The sequence below is a fragment of the Pyxicephalus adspersus genome, chromosome 2 (assembly GCF_032062135.1).
Source record: "Pyxicephalus adspersus chromosome 2, UCB_Pads_2.0, whole genome shotgun sequence".
Classification (NCBI taxonomy): domain Eukaryota; kingdom Metazoa; phylum Chordata; class Amphibia; order Anura; family Pyxicephalidae; genus Pyxicephalus; species Pyxicephalus adspersus.
In genome coordinates, this window is record NC_092859.1 from 76,480,810 (window position 1) to 76,499,740 (window position 18,931).

At 37.2% G+C, this 18,931-nt stretch overlaps 1 protein-coding gene across 3 annotated transcripts in view; it reads left to right on the forward strand.

Moving 5' to 3' along the window:
- The window catches only part of NR1H4 (nuclear receptor subfamily 1 group H member 4), a 46,511-nt gene that overhangs the window by 14,420 nt on the left and 13,160 nt on the right, over positions 1-18,931 (forward strand). For 2 of the 3 annotated variants that reach the window (XM_072401097.1, XM_072401099.1), the window contains exons 3-5: positions 5,672-6,037; positions 16,216-16,356; positions 17,764-17,897. In XM_072401097.1, coding sequence (XP_072257198.1) covers positions 5,672-6,037; positions 16,216-16,356; positions 17,764-17,897 — 641 coding nt within the window. Of the gene's footprint in view, positions 1-1,098; positions 1,672-5,671; positions 6,038-16,215; positions 16,357-17,763; positions 17,898-18,931 lie in introns of those variants that run through there. The other variant, XM_072401098.1, reaches the window with a different exon arrangement.

Sequence of the window (18,931 nt, forward strand, 5' to 3'; positions counted from 1 at the left end):
AAATATATAAAAAAAATATATGGATAGGAAATCAATCACAGCTAAAAAAAGGGGAGGCCCAGTTAATCTGTGCTAATATTATCATCAAAATCTCAACCAATTCCTTTATTTGCTGCACATTTTACCAATATACTGTGGATAGCTGTACAGTCCTCCTAAAATAATATATACAGATCTCCATTGAAACCAAATGTAATTATCATCCTTGTAGCGAGTGTTTGTTTTTTTGGCAGCCAAACATCTCAGCAGTGTGCCAGTCATGGAGAATGGGCAGAGTTTGGTTTGCTATACTGAGCTAAATCCATTACCCCTACCTCTGCCAGCTTTAAATGACCTGTCTATACATCAGTGCTGAGAAGGGTTGATAAGTCGCCAATAAACTGCATTGGTACTTATTTATATTGAAAAAGCAAAACCCTGCAAAGCCCTGGTGAAATAGTAATAATAACAGACTGGTATTTAGGTGAATGTAAACCCTAACTCTTTTTTACTCTTTTTCAATGTCAATGTAAAACGCTTTAATAAGTATTTTTTGTAATTGTTACTTACTTAAAGATAAAGCCAATAAAAACACATCCAGTCATAGACTGAAAAAGTGTATATAAAGGAATACAGAGATACAAATTGATATTGTGGCAAATAAGGTTATATTATAAACAAATGTTCATAGAATGTAACAATTTACGTTTATTTACAATTTAAGTTTATACATATATAGTAGTAAATTGGCCTATTGCTATTAGATTGCTGGGAGACATGGACATTTAGCTAGACATTAAATCCCTATTTTAGAAGTATTGAAAAAAACGTCTCATACCCCGACACGTTTGACCGATAGGCTTCTTCAGGGGATGTGCAGAGTGTATGAAATTTTCAGGAACTTTTTAGGAATATTATTCTGCTCTCAAATGAACATCTTGGGATCCCATATAAAATAGACCCCTTGTTTCCTACCTAAGAAAAATCGCTAAAAATATACACGCTCTCTTCACATTCCTTGATGAAGCCTATCGGTGAAACTAGTCGGGATATAAGACTTTGTTTTCAATACTTCAAAAATAGGGATTTAATGTCTAGCTAAATGGCCATATCTCCCAGAAAGCAAATGGGAATAGGCCGATTTACTACTATACTACCTTACTGAACAGGACTATAGCCTGCGGTAAATTAGTACTAATATATGAAAATAAGAAAGACCAAGGCTGAGAAGCACACATAAATTAAGCACACATTAAATATATAATATTTATATAAATTCTGCACCTGCCATAAGGAAGCCATAAGCCATGCTACACAATACTGACAGCTACTTTATTGCTGGAACATGATGCTGCCTAATGGTAAAATATATCCTAGAATCTGGAATACAGTTTAAAATAACAAGTATAACAATTTATGAACATTCTGCTACTTTAAGTCAGCAGAGATTATTCACATTAGCATTTACAATTTGCTGTACTTCAGACAAGTTAATCAGTAATCAGCATATAACCTCTGTTCTGTCACACCTTAGCCTGCCAGATATAGAAGGAAACTCTCATTTTCAGCCTGATACAGAATGCAAGGGCAACAATCACTGTGTATAGAAGAGCTTTACAGTAAGCGATAACACATTTTTAAGGAAGGATCTTAGTTTTACTATGGAAATGGTGAGAATAAGCAAAACAAACGGTAGGTGTCTTTTTATATGCATTGTCTATTTTGAACATTGAACTTTAGTGATGTAAAACATTTTGTGTGACGGTGACAACAAAACAGCTCTGACGGCTTCTGTAAAACTTTCAAATAAATGTGAAGCTTGTATAACTTGATGGTTGGAACAAAGGCCCACTGTCAATAAGATAATAAATAACTCTACTGAAATGGTTGCAGACTTGGAGTGATCACACTCACAATTTCATACAATTCAATCATTTAAAAGAAAATGTTTTGTACCTACAAGTCATTTTTAAAATATAAAAAAAAGGGAATAAGTAATTCATAGTTGTTTCAACAAACTTTACTTTTTTAAAAATGTGCAGTCATTTTGTGTTTTTGTTTTAGAGATTCCAGGTTAACATATCATTCTGTAAGATCTTATGGAATATGTTTGATAAATGTCAATGTATTTATGGAGGATATATTTACTATGTGTTTACTGAAATTTGCTTGAATATCTTCAACAGTGTATAATAGTTCATCAGTGTTTTGTGTACTCCATGTGAGCAGTGCCTTCTTTTATCACCTTCTAGCTATTGTGATGGCACTCAGAATTGCACTTTCGGAATCTCAGCATTGTAGGTGAGATTCTATGCTGATCAGCCTATGTAAAAACTTCACAATAGAATTTTGTTCTCATGAAAAGCAGACGCTGTCTCTTGTTTTGATGTTTCTTGAGTTGGCCTGTATTGGCATTCTATCAATTTATACACTGAGTGAATATTACAACAATGTTCATGATCATGAGCAACTCCAATCTCTCAGAAAGACTGGGGCAGTCTGAGATAAACTGATACATTATACATTTCACACTGTATCTCTAGCATCAAATATCTATTTTATTTACCTTGGCTTGCTGCTATATACAATAAAGTATCATACAGCCATACGGTGGCTAGATTGTTAGTACATAACATTGTAGTGCTGGCTTGGTCTAGTTTTTATAGGTATGCTGTCTACATACACTTTATGATGATTTATTATTATTTTTCCCCCTATTGATGGGTTTTTAAGTTTCGGTGACTCTGTGCACTGTGTAATAATGTCAGTGATACCTATGTAAAGATATTTGTCAAGACCTAATCCTGATCATGGCCTGGCATGTGCATTGGATTTTGCTTTCTAACTGATCAGGAAGTGAACTTGGTACATGGTGTACTGTTAAATATTATGGCTAACTGGTCAATAAGGATGGAAAGAAGTGCTGATTTCTCCTTAAATTCCCTTACCCCTAAGTTTCCATGTAATGATCTATTTTCCAAGAAAATTTAGGCAAAGGAGAATTTGACAAGCCCGAAAAATTGAAGTCTGTGTGGAATACATGGGGGTTAATGCAAAGTGGGGAAAAAAGGCAAGAGAAGCAGGGTACTGCCATAGGTAACATATACCAATGCGAAAAAATACGACTAAACAGTTACAGGGTCTTTTATGCAGTTTCAAGAGCAACATTAAAAAAGGATGCAAGGGTGTATTAAGTGATATCCTATGGTGAAATATGGAAGCCCTTAAGGAGGTGACAAGATATCCGCCCTACCAGAAGCCTACAATAAAGGAGTAGTACTCCTTAACCATGTAAATATCCACAGTACTTGCATACCATGAGAAAGTACATTATTGAAATATAACACAAAAACCCCACACAGACTGACTTAAAAAACTTCATTTTATGTTTCCAGAAACAGATCAAGTGTTAATCACATCTTCCAGGGATGTCAATCAAACGTGTGTGCTGGGAGAACATTTCCATTCATCTGCCCTCCTTAATTTTGTATTCTATCCTGGGGACAGCCTAATATAAAAATAAAAAAAGAGACAAGTGATTTTTGGTAAGGATTCTGTCCCTGTGCACACCTGTAATACAAATCCATAGTCAATATCAATGACCTGTCACTGTTTACCTATCACAGACCAATGGCTAAATGACAGATCCCCTGCACTTAGTAATGTCATTGACCAAATTAGTCTTTGTAATGACACCTGGAAACACTCTGGCAGATGGAACTTATGATGGAATTTAAATTAGATGGAAGTGTTCTGGTAGAACTAAAGATACTTTCGTACAAATTCTGTCACAAAGTGATTCCACCTAAACAGGCTTTCCTGCTGGTTAATCACTACCAATCACAATCACTAGTTGTGTTGTCACTAGTTCATCAAAGCACCTACAAAGCCAGTGTAACAAGCTAATGTAAATAGCTGGGAATCTTCAGTTAGTCCAAAGCCATCACCAGACACTAGCTGCCTAAATAATAAAACAATAATAATAACTCTAATTGCCAAGTTTGATATGTATTACTATGTTTTCTATTTACCTGTTTTAAATATATATAATAGGGGAAGGTAACATCTTTATATCTGTTACAGACCACTTAAATAGTTTTAACACATACAATAAATGTTTAAAATCCTATTTTATAATCTTCTGCATGCTCATTAGAGTACATAGATACTAGTTTATCTATTCTAGATCTGAAATTAATTGGCTACATATTTTCAGACACGTACAAAACACCTCATAATTCATAAATAATTGACCTTATCTGAGTTAGCAAAATTAACAAGGACACTTGTCTCGACAGAACATTAGATTTATAGAATCTAAACAACCTAGGAATACATTCATAACTAAGCAAGAATCTGAAACAAAATGGAGTGTGTCAGGAACAAAATGGAGTGTCTCAGACCCTTTCAGGTTTCTTTTCTGATTCAGGTTGCAAGATTTTCGAATGACATATCTGAGTCCTGAACAAGAAACATAATACATTCAGTAGAAGGGATGATGCACCAAAGCTCTAAATTCTCAACAATTAAACCAAGTACCCCAGTGAACTGAATACGTAGCATGAATACATTTTATTTTTTGTCATCTCACATTTAAAGAACATATCTATAAAATGTTTTTTTCCCCACTTCTCCCTTCCACCACCCTACTAATCCATGCCACAAGATATACTCACCTACATTCTCTGTCCAGGTTCTTTGTGAGCACTAATACCAGGTGTCATGACAGCACTGGTTAGGTGAGTATTAATGTTATGTTTTTTTTTTCAGAGGGAGTGGAAGGTAGGTTTTCTGAAGATTCACTTTAAATTATTCAGAGCATGAACTTAAGATTCTCCATTATTAATGAACTGTCCTGAAACCACATGGAGGTAACTGGAGGGTACCTGGCAATACCAATGTGTATACAGTATATCAAGGTTTATTTGACTAAAGCAAGGACACTCCAAGTAGACTCTTGATTTTATAAAGGTGGTGGGGGGGGGGGGGCAGCTATGTTCAATAAATATGTGAAATGATGTACTAAAGCTGTCCAGGGTAAGACAGAACATGGTGGTTGCCATTCTCCTTCTCTTACTGGTTATTACAGCTTGGCTTTATTGTTTTTGTACCTGTCCAGCTTACATCAGTTTAGACCCTTTAGGCCCCATGAGAATGTTGACTGGATGAAAGTCTAGAACTTATGGTGAAGACAAGTGTTTTGACATATTTATAAATTGATATATTGGATGTTCACAGTACCGCTGTGACAGCACAAAGTTATAGTTTCTTCATTATAAAAATGTATAGTTTTCTTAATATGCCCTCTCTGTTGTCCAGTAAATTTTGACCAATGTAGGGGCATGGTGATTTGTTCGGAGTACAGTTAAGAAGACCAATGATTCTGGGCAGTCTAGATTTTTACTACAAACAGATACATGTATAGGAAGTCAGTTGTAGGTTTTATTCTTCAGCAGTGCTTACCTTAGATCAACAGAAAATTATGAATGAAGGTCAACTTATAGTAGATCTGACTTACTGATCCTCTACATGTGTCCTGCTGGATTATGTATAGCAAAGGTTATTTAAAATGCCCATTTTTACATAATAATTTAATATTAATACAACCAAAATAATTGTAATAAGCACCTCTCTTATACAATCACCCATCTAGTGAATGTAAACACAGCTCTTCTCTTTTATTTTCTTTCAGGAATCCATTCAGTGCATGCTCGTTCACCAGACCATGACTCACAAGGACCTTCCTTTTCTACCAACTACAACCACATACAGTATTCTACAATACACCAGCCACTGGCTTCATCACAGTATCATATCAATTCTGGATATTACTCACAACAAGCAGAAGACTGGTGTTCCAATGGAATATATGATTTGAAACGAATTCCTTCTGACAGCTTGTTTTCTATTGACAATGACATTGTGGATTTGCCACCTGCGAAAAAGGCTAGGATTAGTCCTTGTGCTGGACGAGTTAAAGGTGATGAGCTGTGTGTTGTTTGTGGAGACAAAGCCTCTGGCTACCATTACAATGCTTTGACATGTGAAGGATGCAAAGGTAAGTGAGTCTGCATTTTTATTGTTCTTTATATTGTGGTTCTATCTTTATATAGTTAAATCTATGGCCAGAAAAATTGGTCATTATTTGTTCAAAACTGCTTGTTAAAAAAAGTTCATTGTATTATTATAAAGAATTGACAAATACATTTTAAGTTCTCCAAACCCGAAATGAATCTGGTTCAGGCTTGAAAATATTTGCCAGCCAATAGCAAATTCATTTTCAAGAAATCTATTCCAGATTTGGATCATCCAGGTATACCCATGATATCTTCAATAGTCTTGGAAAGCCTAAATAAATCCCATTGTATATGAAACATTACTAAGACTTTTAAGTCAAAGCTGAATTCTATTTCAATTAAAAAATACAGGATTTAATACAGCTTTGTATTCATTATTAGATTGTTACAAGTATTTTTTTTATAAAATAAAAGCTGTATAATTTTAAGCTTGCAATCTCATGTACAACACAGCTAATTATAATAGTGGGATCTAATGAAGATACTATGCTCATGTGTTACCTGGGAATGGGCTGTAGGTGGGACATGACCTGTTAATGTTACTTGTTGCGGCAGAAAAGAATTCGGTCTTGTGCGCTGTCAAGGTTATGCTGTGTTGAAAGGTGGTGTAAACTTCAGAACTGTATCAGCTGTTGCTTCAAAATAAAAGGTTTGCTAATATAGAGTGAATTTTCAAGTTAAAAAAATCTTATGTTTTTTTTTAAGAAATTGTGATTACTGAGCACTGGATGAATGAATGACTTTTCTGACTTGTGCCAGTTAGATTTAGACACTATGTAGTTATAGGGTCAATCTGCAGGAGAACAGAACCACTTAAAATGTATTTGAAAGACTGATAGAAAAACTTCTTTACTAGAATTCCTAGGCATCATGTTCAGGCTGTTTGCAGGTTACTGATTTTCCAATTTACCAAGTAAAAGAAGCAGTACATCATTTAGCCTGTTGCATACTACCTACAAATAGACTGAACTATTTATTGATTATTTCATAATTTTGCAATTTTTATGTTTGCAAAAAAGGAAGAGATTAAACAAGACCAGGATAAAAGTCATATTAGAAGAGATCAAGTGAAAGGACAAGCTAACACAAAGAGTTCTGCTGTCAGAGCAATAATAAATTGATTTAAAATTTATTGTTACAATACTTTATCCATTAATGCCGTTTATTTTTAAATTTATTTTGTGCATAATTCTTTATTGGGGGTTACAGAGGTGAATGTATCATTGGGCTTATGATGTCAGGGTCACTTTTAGCTGCTACTATCTCACCGGGGATAGATACTCCATCTTCTTAACCTACATCATCTTCAGATGTGTTCCTTATTACACTTTATTTCTAACCAGTTTATACAGCTTTGTGTCATGTGACATTTGAGCTTAGTTGTATTTTTCTTAGGGCAAAGGTTGTCTGCTCAGATTAGTTACACTATTTCATGGCCAGAAATATCACCATTGTAGTTGTCTAAAACTGAAAATGGCACAGAGAGTATAAAGAATCTGGCAAATAACATGTGCACATAGCTTTTCTTTTATCCACTTTAAAGGGGCATTTTACCGGGGGGTGCTGAGAAGTTCCTGGCTTTGCCCAGAAATAAGAGAGCCAGAGTTATGAAATAACACATTTATTCAACATATTGCCCCCTGAGACTGATGCACTTGGTACAGCGTAGTTGCAGGATTTCTAGACTGTTCAAATAAGTCCTTTGGTTGGGCCGCAAACCAGCTCTCAGCAGCATCTTTGACGTCAGAAATGTCCTCAAAACGTTGTCCCTTCAGGTGTTTATTCAAACTCGGGAAGAGATAATAGTCCGAAGGGGCCAGGTCAGATGAGTAGGGGGTATAGTGGACCAATTGGAATCCCAGGGTGTTCAAATTGGGAGCCACAAGGTTGGACGTGTGTGCAGGTGCATTGACCTGCAAAAAAAGGATCCCTTTGTCAACTTTCCACGGCATTTTGTCCTAATTGCCTCCTTCTGTCCATTGATACTAGAGCCCTGAGGTAGGTAGTCCACCAATAGAATACCGTCTTTGTCCCAGAAAATGGACGCCATGAGTTTTTTGGCCAATTTTTGGGTTTAGAACTTATTTGGACGCAGGGACCCACTGTGGCGCCATTCCTTTGACTGTTCCTTGGTTTCAGGATCATAGATGTGGAGCCAGGTTTCATCCTCAGTAACTAACCTAGCCAAAAAGTCCTGTGCAACTTCAAAATGGGCCAAAATGGCTTTGGATGCTTCAACTCATTCCTTCTTCTGATCACTGTTCAAACATTTCGGCACCCACTTCGCTGAAAGCTTGGGCATGTCTAGGATAGTGGTAATAACAAACCCAACATGCTCCCGTGAGATGTCTAGTATCTGGGCTATCTTTTTTGCGGATATTCGCCGGTCCTCAATAATCAGCTCATGGACAGCATCGCAGGTTGCCCGGTCAGTTGAGGTTGGGGGGTGCCCACTGTGGGGCTCATCATCAATGATTAAATGCCCAGTCTTGAAACGAGATATCCAGGTTTTGACAGTGCTGTAGGATGGACACTTCTCCCCCAGTGTTTGTGACATCTCAGTGTGAATGTCCTTTGCTGACTTTCCGTGGAGAAACAAAAACTTCATGACGGCCCGTAACTCCAACAACGTGAAACTTGCTTGTGCCTCTGCCATCACAGCTTCTCACTAAAAGAAAAAACAGTTTTAAGAATCACAAAGACCTGATATTTGCACAGTTACATACTAAGATATTAGGCTGTCATATGCCCCCACACTCATTTTTCTATTTCATCTGGAAGGGGGCAGAGCCAGGAACATCTCAGAACCCCTTCGTACATGTCTTTACAGAAAGCATCAGGAGCCTGAAACTCCACTTCATAATGGAAACATGCATGTTTGTTTATGTAGAGTAGACTATATAATACAAAAGCATGCTATGGTTATGCTTTCCATATAAAAGGACCTGGGGATTTCAACTTCCTGGAGCACCTACAAAGGTATTGAATATAAATGCCTGGAAATCAGGACAGAAGCCACTTCAACCCAGTATAGCCATAGTACAGCATTGCTATACATTACACCTATGCAGAATATATAGCTACACCATTCCTTATAACTTGCAATATTGACTGGCCTACTCACACATTCTATACTTTTCTGTTGGAAAAAAGTCCACTGTCATAGTAACAGAACAATAATAAGTATAGTTAATGTACTCTGGCATTTTGGGGTTTCTAGAGAGTTTGACAAAAAGGTACAAGTATATTCCCACACTCTATGTAGTAGCATATTTAGGACATTTGCACAACTGACAGGTACTCATTAAAATTTGACATAAGGTAATTCCATTCCACAAATATAACTTAATATTTATTGCAAATGCTAATAAAATAAGATCACTATCAATAAAACTAATATAAAACAGTAATTATATGGTGCCAACATACATTAAATTAAATAAATAGGGATTGCAAATGACAGACAGATACAGACAGTGACACAGGAGGAGGAGAGGACCCTGCCCTGAAGAGCTGACACTCTAACACAAGTTGGTGGCATTTAAATGATGCTCAGTTTATAAAAAAGGGCCCAAAGTGTGCTAAGAAAATATCCCCCACATAATTATAGAACAAGCTTGAACCATTGATACAAAGTAGAAAAAATCCATGCTTTCAAGTTGATGATGCCAAATTTAAAATCTACCACCCAAATGCCATACAGCAGCATGGTGGTTCAGAAGTTAGCTCTCTGGATTTTGCAGTATTAGGTCCCAGGTAGTGTTGGTCAAATATCTCACTATTCGATAGCTATTCGATTGAATAGTGATATATTGCCGAATTTGAACACCATTGAAGTCATTAGTGGGAGAATTCAGGTTATGTTTAGGGACTATTAAGGGCTGCAAGAGCAATCAGATTGCTCTTGCAACCCTTTACTAGTTGTATGTGTTCTGGGATAGAGTTTCTCTATCCAAAAATACAGGGAGTCCTGTGTTCTTAGATAGAAAAACTCTATCCAGGAACACATACCGCAGCGATCCTGATTGCTGTTGCTGCACTGTACTAGTAGTATGTGTTCTTGGATATAGTTGGATAGAGTAACTTGTAGTGCCCCGGGGATCGCCTGCAGTCACAGCTGTGACCGCAAAGTTCCCACGGTCATGTGACCGTGGGAACTGAACTGCAGATGAACTCTGCAGTTCCACTACGATCCCCGGGGCACTTGCACACTCTTTTCAATGATTGCAGACTCTGCTGCAATCATTGAGAAGATGCCGGCCAGGAAGTATCTCTTACTCTGTAACACGCACAGTAATATGATACATTGTTACATTTTTGTCGCAATGGATAAAAGAAAAATGTAACAAGTGTATCAGAATATTACTATGCTGGAAAGTGTGTTACAGAGTAAAGCTACGTACACACTTCCAATAATTATCGTTGGTAAACGAACGACGAACGATCCTGCACGATATCGGCGAACGATCGTATAGCACCGATCCTGTACATGCAGATAATGACGTGATCGTTCGCAGATATTGTACACACAATAGATGCGATCGTTTGAGCGATACAGGAAGTGACGTGCACGACAGGAAGTGAACGAACGTTCGTTCATCACGCATGCTCAGACCATGGACTATCAATGAACGACCGTACACACGATAGATGGTAAACGATCGTCGTCCAATCCGATCCGCCGGTCCGGTCGTTCATTTCCAGCGACTATTCTCGTTCGTCGGTGTCGTTGGTTACTTTTTTTACGAACGATTTTTGACCAATCGATCGTTCGTCGTTCGTCGTCGTTCATTTTCAACAATAAAAATTGGAAGTGTGTACGCAGCTTAAGAGATATCATAACACAGTTTTTTACACATTTTTTTCAATCTGAATTTTTACCATTGAATCTCGTTTTTTCGGGTCGGGTCTACCCGTATTCGAACAGCCATTTTCGGGTCGAATATAAGGACAACCCAAATTCGAACACCAACACTAGTCCCAGGTTTGAATCTCGGCCAGGACACTATCTGCATGGAGTTTGAAGGTTCTCCCTGTTTCTGGTTTCCTTCAACATTCCAAAAACAAACAGCTAACAGTGTTAACAGTGTTAACATTAACAGTGTTAATGATATATGACTTATATATGCATGGCGCTATATACTGTAAATACTGGATAATAATATTAATATCTTTAGACTCATCTGATCAGGCAAGATTCTTTCAATCCTCTTTTGTACATTTTTGGTGAGCCCTTGCAAATTGTAGCCTCAGGTGTCTGTTCTTAGGTAACAGGAGTGGCAACCAGTGTGTTCTCCTGCTACTATAGCCCATCGGCTTTAAGGTTCGAGGTGGTCTGCATTTGAAGTTGCTGTTCTGAATACTTTAGTTGTAACAAATGGGTATTTCAGTTACTTGAGTTGAGTTATTTTAGCCTGACCTTTCTCTTCTGCCTTCTGGCATCATACCATGTTTAAAGTCACATATTTCACCTTTGTTCCCCTTTCTAATGCTGGATTTGAACTTGGGCAGGTTGTCTTGACAATGTCTACATGCCTAAATGCACTGAGTTGCTGCCTTGTGCTTTGCTGATTAGATATTTGCATCTATAAGTAGCTGAACAGGTGTACCCATTAAATGTAGAGAAAGCAGACACACTATTTTGTTCTATAGATAAAAAAATAATATCTTTATTGTACTATAAAAGAGTCGGATTGATAAGTAGCCATTATTACCACTCAGAATATCTTACTCTTGCTGTTGCAAACTTAACAAAAGCAGGTAATATTCCAATGGATTCCCTAAATATACATTTCATTAGGTTAATATAGAAGTGCACAAGTTGAACCAATCAGGAAAAAGAAAATGACCTTAGACCAACCACATATAATATGAGAAAATAAGTACGCTGTCCATTTGTTTTTTTTTTTACCTGGTGAACAAATGCAAGACTTTTTGTAATGGAGTTTTAGCTTTATTAACAATTATAAATATTAATATACAAGAAGAAAAATTGGTGGGGAAAAACAAATACCTCAAAATGTTATACATAAAACAAAGAGAGCAGTTCACTGAGTGGTGGCTCTGGTTACTCCGCACATTGTTTTTTTGTGTGTGAAGCGTAACATTTGCATGTATCCCCTACCTTTTTTTTTCTTTGTGTATGTTATTATGCTTGCTGGTTTTAAAAAAGTTGGTATTAAACTAAAACTTATTTACAATAAGTAAAACCCGGTTAGATCAACACTAAACTGAACGCGCAGCTTACTTATTTTATTAAAACCTGGCACGGGTTCTAAATATTCTAAATTTTCAAAATCAAAGTGATTTTATTGCTATCAGTGTCCTCACTTTTTTTTGCTGCTTGTGTAAGTTAAGGGAAAAACGCAGATAAAGACTGCAATAAAAAACTGACAGAGAATTTTGGCTTGGAGTTTAAAAAGGTTTTTCAAGGGACTTCCTTCCTCTGGATCATCTGTGGGTAGAGTGATCTGATACAGAAGGATGTTTTATTGTATTTTTATATTTAATTTTTGTTGTTGAACCTAATAAATGTATATATATATTTAGCCACAAAAAGCCTACATCAAAATCTAATATATTTGACATCATGACTTACTTACTCTAAAACACGTTCACCAAGGAGGGGGTTAGCACTTACCTCCCCTATATGGGTTATATATAATCCCCCCCCCCTTTTCAGCACCCCTTCCTGGGCACCAGGGTTGCCAAAGAGCACAGTACCTGTCAGCATTGGGCACCAGAGCTTTGGTAGAGGGACCCCTGCTTTTTAGTAAAACCCCTTTCAACACTTCCCAAATCCCAATTTTACTTTAAAATAAAAGGTTAAGCAGCCTTATATAGCTCTAATCCTGCTGTACCTCTAGTATTCAGTATATGATGCAAAATGTATTTTAAAAAAGAACGTAAATAATCAGAAGCAGAAATATTTCCTAAGATTATTCAAGGATATTTGGAGAAAGTTCAACCTTCTATTTGCAGATGTTTTGGAAAGGTGTACCGACCAGGAAGCTCTTTTTATTTACTAATATGATAAAATGTATTTTTTTAAATCTGACTTTAATCCTTTGTTGTATGGTAAATTAAAATTTTATTATATTAAAATGTTTCCTAATTTATTGTTTACTTGAATGGCAAGTAAGAGTTTTGCAATACTGAGCTGTAATTTCCTCTGCCTACTCTATTTACTTGTGTTGCTAAATAGCTGAACTAAGAAGCTGTTCATCTGATTAATATGTTTGTTCAGCGTTTCTGTGTAGTACAGTATGTACCTTTTATAGATTGCTGGGTATTGGCTTTTTACTGGCTGAGTGGGCTGTAAGACAAAGAAATGATGACAAAAATAGCTCTGAGTGACTAGCAATAACAAATGCGTAAGTGGGCCACTTCTAAAATCACAGACTAAACTAGCATTAGCAGGCTCTGTTTTCTAGCTCTGCTTCTCTGATCCTCTTATCTGACTGCATTTCCATCAAAATGTCTGCTTATCTAAAATCAAACTACTTCATTTCTTTTTGGGACTTAGGACACATGTTTGATACAAGTCAAGACACAAGTGATGGCAAAAACATAATAGTTTATTTGATATGGGGATATATGATAATATGGGGTGAGGTGCAGTCCTAGGACTTTTCAAGGGCCCTCCACATAAAGTGATGGACTTAAAGCGTACCTAAGTTCAGAAATTTCACTTTACAAAAAAGGATAGGCAACCCTTTTATGTAAAGTAAAAATTCTGTTGTTTGTTTTTTTGCAATACCACTCCCTAATTGAATGGGAGTGCAAAGCCTTGGGTTCTTGGGTGCTCCTTCTGCACATGCCCAAGCATCTCTGGGCTTCGGGACGGATGCCGGGACGATGCGGGATCTGATGCTAGTCACCCTCAAATGGATTAGACTGCCCTGCGGGATTGAAGGTAAGTGTATTTTTCAATGGCAGTTTTTAGTTTAGTTCCTCTTTAACTAGGGAATTTGTCAGGTTGCCACCCCTCTGGCACACTGGAGACAAAAAGAGCAGAGCCTTCAAAAGGTGCTAATTGGCAACACTTGTATCTATGGCAGTTTGCTGGAGATGTTCAAAGCGCTGGGATTAAATTTAACAGAATTTCTGCATACCACAGAAAATAGAGACTCTTTGGTGATGGAATTTTCATGAATATTGTGAGAGAACTCTTCCCAAGGCAGGACAGCAACCTAACTGTTTTGATGGATTGACACTAGAGCTAAAAGGTATTGCTCCAAACACTGGTTTGAGGGTGGTGGGCCAAATACTGCAAGCATATATTTAGGGATTTGCAGAGTCCCTTCCAAAAGAGCAACGTATGATGATTTTACAGTTGTCTAAAGACAGCTGCCACAAATGGAAAAAAAGGAAGGGATACAAAGTACACCAATTTTGAAAAGTGGTCCACAGCCACCCAAAGAACCATGAAACCATCAGAAGAATAGAGGTTGGTGGTAAAGTCCAATGAGATGTATCTCAATGGTTTACAGGGAATGAGAAATGTAAGAAGAGAACCTGTAGACATGAAGGTAGGAAGTATATAATATAATAAGAAGGAGAAAAAAAGAGAACCAAGGAGCTTGCCTGGGATTCAGGCAACAAGGGGTCTGTTAGTATTGTAGACTTGTATTGTAATTTGATGAGGTGATCCTTCCATAAGGTACCACCAATCCTCAAAAGCCAGTTTGATAAAATCTTTTTTCTCAGTGAGGGGAAATCTCTTAGAGAAGAAAGCACAGTTTCCACTTCCCTGTGTCTATTAAGAGACCATCTTTGGAGATGATGTAGCCCTGGAAGTACCTGAAGGTGTTCAAAGAAACATTGTTTGTGGCCTTGGCAAAAAGCCCATTTTTCCCAGAGAAGATGCAAGACAGAGTGGATATGGTATCTGTAAAAAACAAACAAAATATATGACTATGCAAACAATAAAAAAAGATACTAAGATGTATTTACCAAAATGATTAAAGAAAGCAAGAGAGATTACAAAGGCAACACAAGGTATTTATAGTGTCCATCACTGGTATTAATTAGGTACAAATGCACCAAAGAGGCAGCCAAGGAGCTCAGCAATAAATGGCAATGGGTAAAAGTTCTTAACTGTGACTGCCTTAATCTATACAGGACCAAAGAATAGCATCTTTTATCCCAACAAATTGGAATCCTGCTCCTGTAAGTGAACAGGATTCACAAGTGAATAATTTTTAAAAGTTCTTGCAAAAAAATTCTTGTACAAAGCTTTGGACAGTAAAACTGCAAGGATATAGTAGTGTAGTAGTGAGCTTGCAATGAGACCAATAGCACAATTCCCAGCATGATGTGAAGAGAAAAGACACTACATAGGCCACTTTGCATTATTTTAATGGAAGTTCTGCAGCTGAAGTTCAAAGTTAATAATACACTGTTTTGCAAAACACTGCAGCTCTTGGGATCGCCAGTGAAACAAATGCAGCAGTTCTATGAAAAAGCCATTGGTGTGGTGGAAAGCTGTGTAGATTGGACTAAGACCAGGTTGCGGGCTGATACCATGGGGTGAAAGAGAAAGTGGGATCCAAATTCATGGGGCAGCAAACTTTTCAGGCACTGTATATTCCAGCTCAAGGTATAATATCCCTAAAAAGGACTAAAGCTCAGAGACAAAGCACATCACCAGCATTTCACCAGAGAAAAACACAAGGGTTAATGCACTTTACAGGTTAATAAGCAGATTGTAGCCCCCAGACCAACCAAGTCAGGTAGTCCTGAGGTTTAAATGGATAGGCATTCTCAGAATCAGGAAGAAAGCAAAGGTCAGGGCATGCAGTGAACAGGCAAAACTGGCATCAGATCTGCTTGTGTATACTAAGCCTTAGTAAGCATAAAACAATAATAATGTTAGTGTCTTTTACCTTTTTTTTATAATAATTTAAAAATGCATTTTTTATATTTAATTTGAACTATATTTTTTATTTGAGGTATACAGCCTTCTACAAATACTGTGTAAAATGTATTTGATCTTTTTCTTTGATTTCTGGAAACCCAAAAAATGTAAGAAAAAAAGGAAAGTGGACAATTTGTTCATATAAAATTCTGGCAACCATGCAAGAGTGAGCTTTCGTGTGAACTTTCCATTTAAACAAATGCTTACACTATGTGTTTTACTCTGTGTTTGAACCTTCAGGCTTTTTCCGAAGAAGTATTACTAAAAATGCTGTTTACAAATGTAAGAATGGTGGTAACTGTGAAATGGACATGTACATGAGGAGGAAATGCCAAGAGTGTCGCCTGAGGAAGTGTAAACAGATGGGCATGCTTGCTGAATGTAAGTGTAATCCTATGATGTTTGCTCTCTGCATTCTAGGCTTTAATCCTTTACAATTTAATTTATTTATTACAACAATATAATTAATAAAAATACAGTGTATTTACATGATAACATGGTGGACAGGGATTCGATTTTTTATGTAAAAACAGAACATGGTCATAGGAAATATTGAGGCTCCTCATGTGCCAATGGTGTTGGGCAATTTTTTAAACAAACGATGACCAAATTATATGTCAGTAAATGTTTGTTGTTGAATGACAATTATCTAAAGTGTTTGTGTGACTTTAGACTGATCATGTCTAGATGTCTAACCACGCTCCAAGATAAAGTATCTGAGCAGCTTTAGCTATTAAAAATAACCTGTGTTTAAATTTAAAGCACAAGTAAAGCATTTAAAGCTAAACTAAATATTAGGCAAAAAAAAAAAAAAATTAGAAGGCAGGTCCTTTATTGGAGAAAGGACAGGTGATGTCCCTTTAGGACAGGGGTTAGCAAACGTTTTTGGCTACTAGGCCATTTTAGGAAGTCAAAAAGGCACCATAGGCCAGACTCTCTCTCGAGTCCCTCCCACCAGGAACGCCCCTGAAGGGAAATCCCTTTCCTCCGCAATGCATATGGAGGATAGGGAATGTCCCCTTACCCCGGCGGCGGAAGTGTTAACACCAGCCCTGTTAAATAGGTAAGGGAGGCATAACAAGGAGACTCTGGAGCTACGGGTTGCTGACCCCTGCCGGCCGGGATTAGTCCGGAACAGACTACTGGCTAGGCCGCATTTGGCCTAAAGGCTGGAGTTTGCCTACCCCTGCTTAAGGACAATCTCCCAACACTTCCATTCTCTGGTAACAATATAATCACCCAGGACAATTATTCAAGGTTGATTGTATTTCCTTCTAGGTATGTACACACATCAAATGATTATTGCTCGTGACAATTGGTCATTCTCATCTCATGCAAGAATCTCAGATGTGTACAGTAATTGTGTGATGTTGTTCATGGATTTGTAAGCACGGATGCATGAATGACCAATCAGGGACAGCATCTTTTATAGTTATTGGATGAAAGCACAGCAGGGAGCCACTGGCTTGTTCTCTGTTCTATATAGAACAGAATGGCATGAGTGCAGCACTCGTTCGTTCATCTGTCACTCTCTATCATTGGAAAGAATCATGAAAGTTCATTTCCAATGACAAAAATGTATTGTGTGTATGCAGCTTTATTGTATACGTGTGTTGAAGTGGATTCATAAAAAATGGCAACACATCACAATACACAAGAGGGAATCAAAACTATATGTTGATGCTTTTGGATAATGAAAAGTTTTGTGCTTCATACTATCAGTGGCAGTATCTAAAATTTGAAAAACATATTTAAAAAAAACACAAAGGTTAACACATATCTTTGCAGGTTTGCTTACAGAAATTCAGTGCAAGTCAAAAAGACTTCGAAAAAATGTAAAACTCCCCTCTGAAAAATCGTTTGGTGAAGAATATGAGGGACTTGAATTAAAACAAGTGACATCTACCACAAAAACAAACAAGGTAAGCGCATTCACTTTCTATAATGACATCAGGGCAAAGTTCAGATTGTGGTTGGCAGTATTAGCAGGGATATATTAAAGGGGATGGGAAAATGTATATTGTGCCATTGTGCCCTGCTCCAGAGTCCATTTTACCCAAACAGGTTAAGGCCATGAAATGATGAGTATAGGCATGCTAAGACTAGTTACATATTTTTAGATGGTGATGAATTGTTAGGTAACAGTCTGAATGATCATTTTTTCCTCTTCAGTAAACACAATCACAAGGTAATTGTTGCTGTAAAGAAACAGCTGCTCTAAGAAACTTCAAAAATCAGCACTTCTGGAAGTCCTAAATTTCTGATTACCTGCTGAATGCTGAGGTTACTCCCACCGCCACCTACTTTACAAACATTAGGAGAGAGGAGTAGTATAGTAGGGGGGCACACTGGCTACAAAACCAGTGAAGACATTTGGAGTTTTTACTTTAAGATGTCGTCCAAAGAATTTTTGAAACCTTAATCCTGCTAAATCTGGTCATCAAACTTTCATAAATGAGGACAATACTGACATTTCATCACAGTCCTATAAGCTGGACCACCTCCTCCCCTTTTCCGAGCCTTGCTTTTTTCCCAAGACTTTAATAGGTGGCTTTATTGGTAGATATAAAAAACACTGTAATCCAGTACTGAATTAATTGAAAATCAATTTATATATTTTATATACACCCACTATAGCTAACTGAATTGGTAATAATATCAGCATTATGTAAACCTTTGTAAAGAAGAACTGCAGAGGAAAGGCTAGGTACAAATACTGTCAAGTCTAACACAGGGCAAAAACTTACAGGAGGGGAGAGATCAAAGGTGACCTCATTGCCGTTTCGCTTTTCATTCACAGGCTGGGAACAATCCCGGAAAAGTTTGAATTGCCTAGCTGTAGTGTAGACTGCAGGGAGTTCAATGATCTCCCTGTGCTGATTGGCAAAGGTGTCTGGAGCACAAGATTTGTTCAATGCAATTCTAACTCTTTGCCCCTGATTCATCAATAAAATCC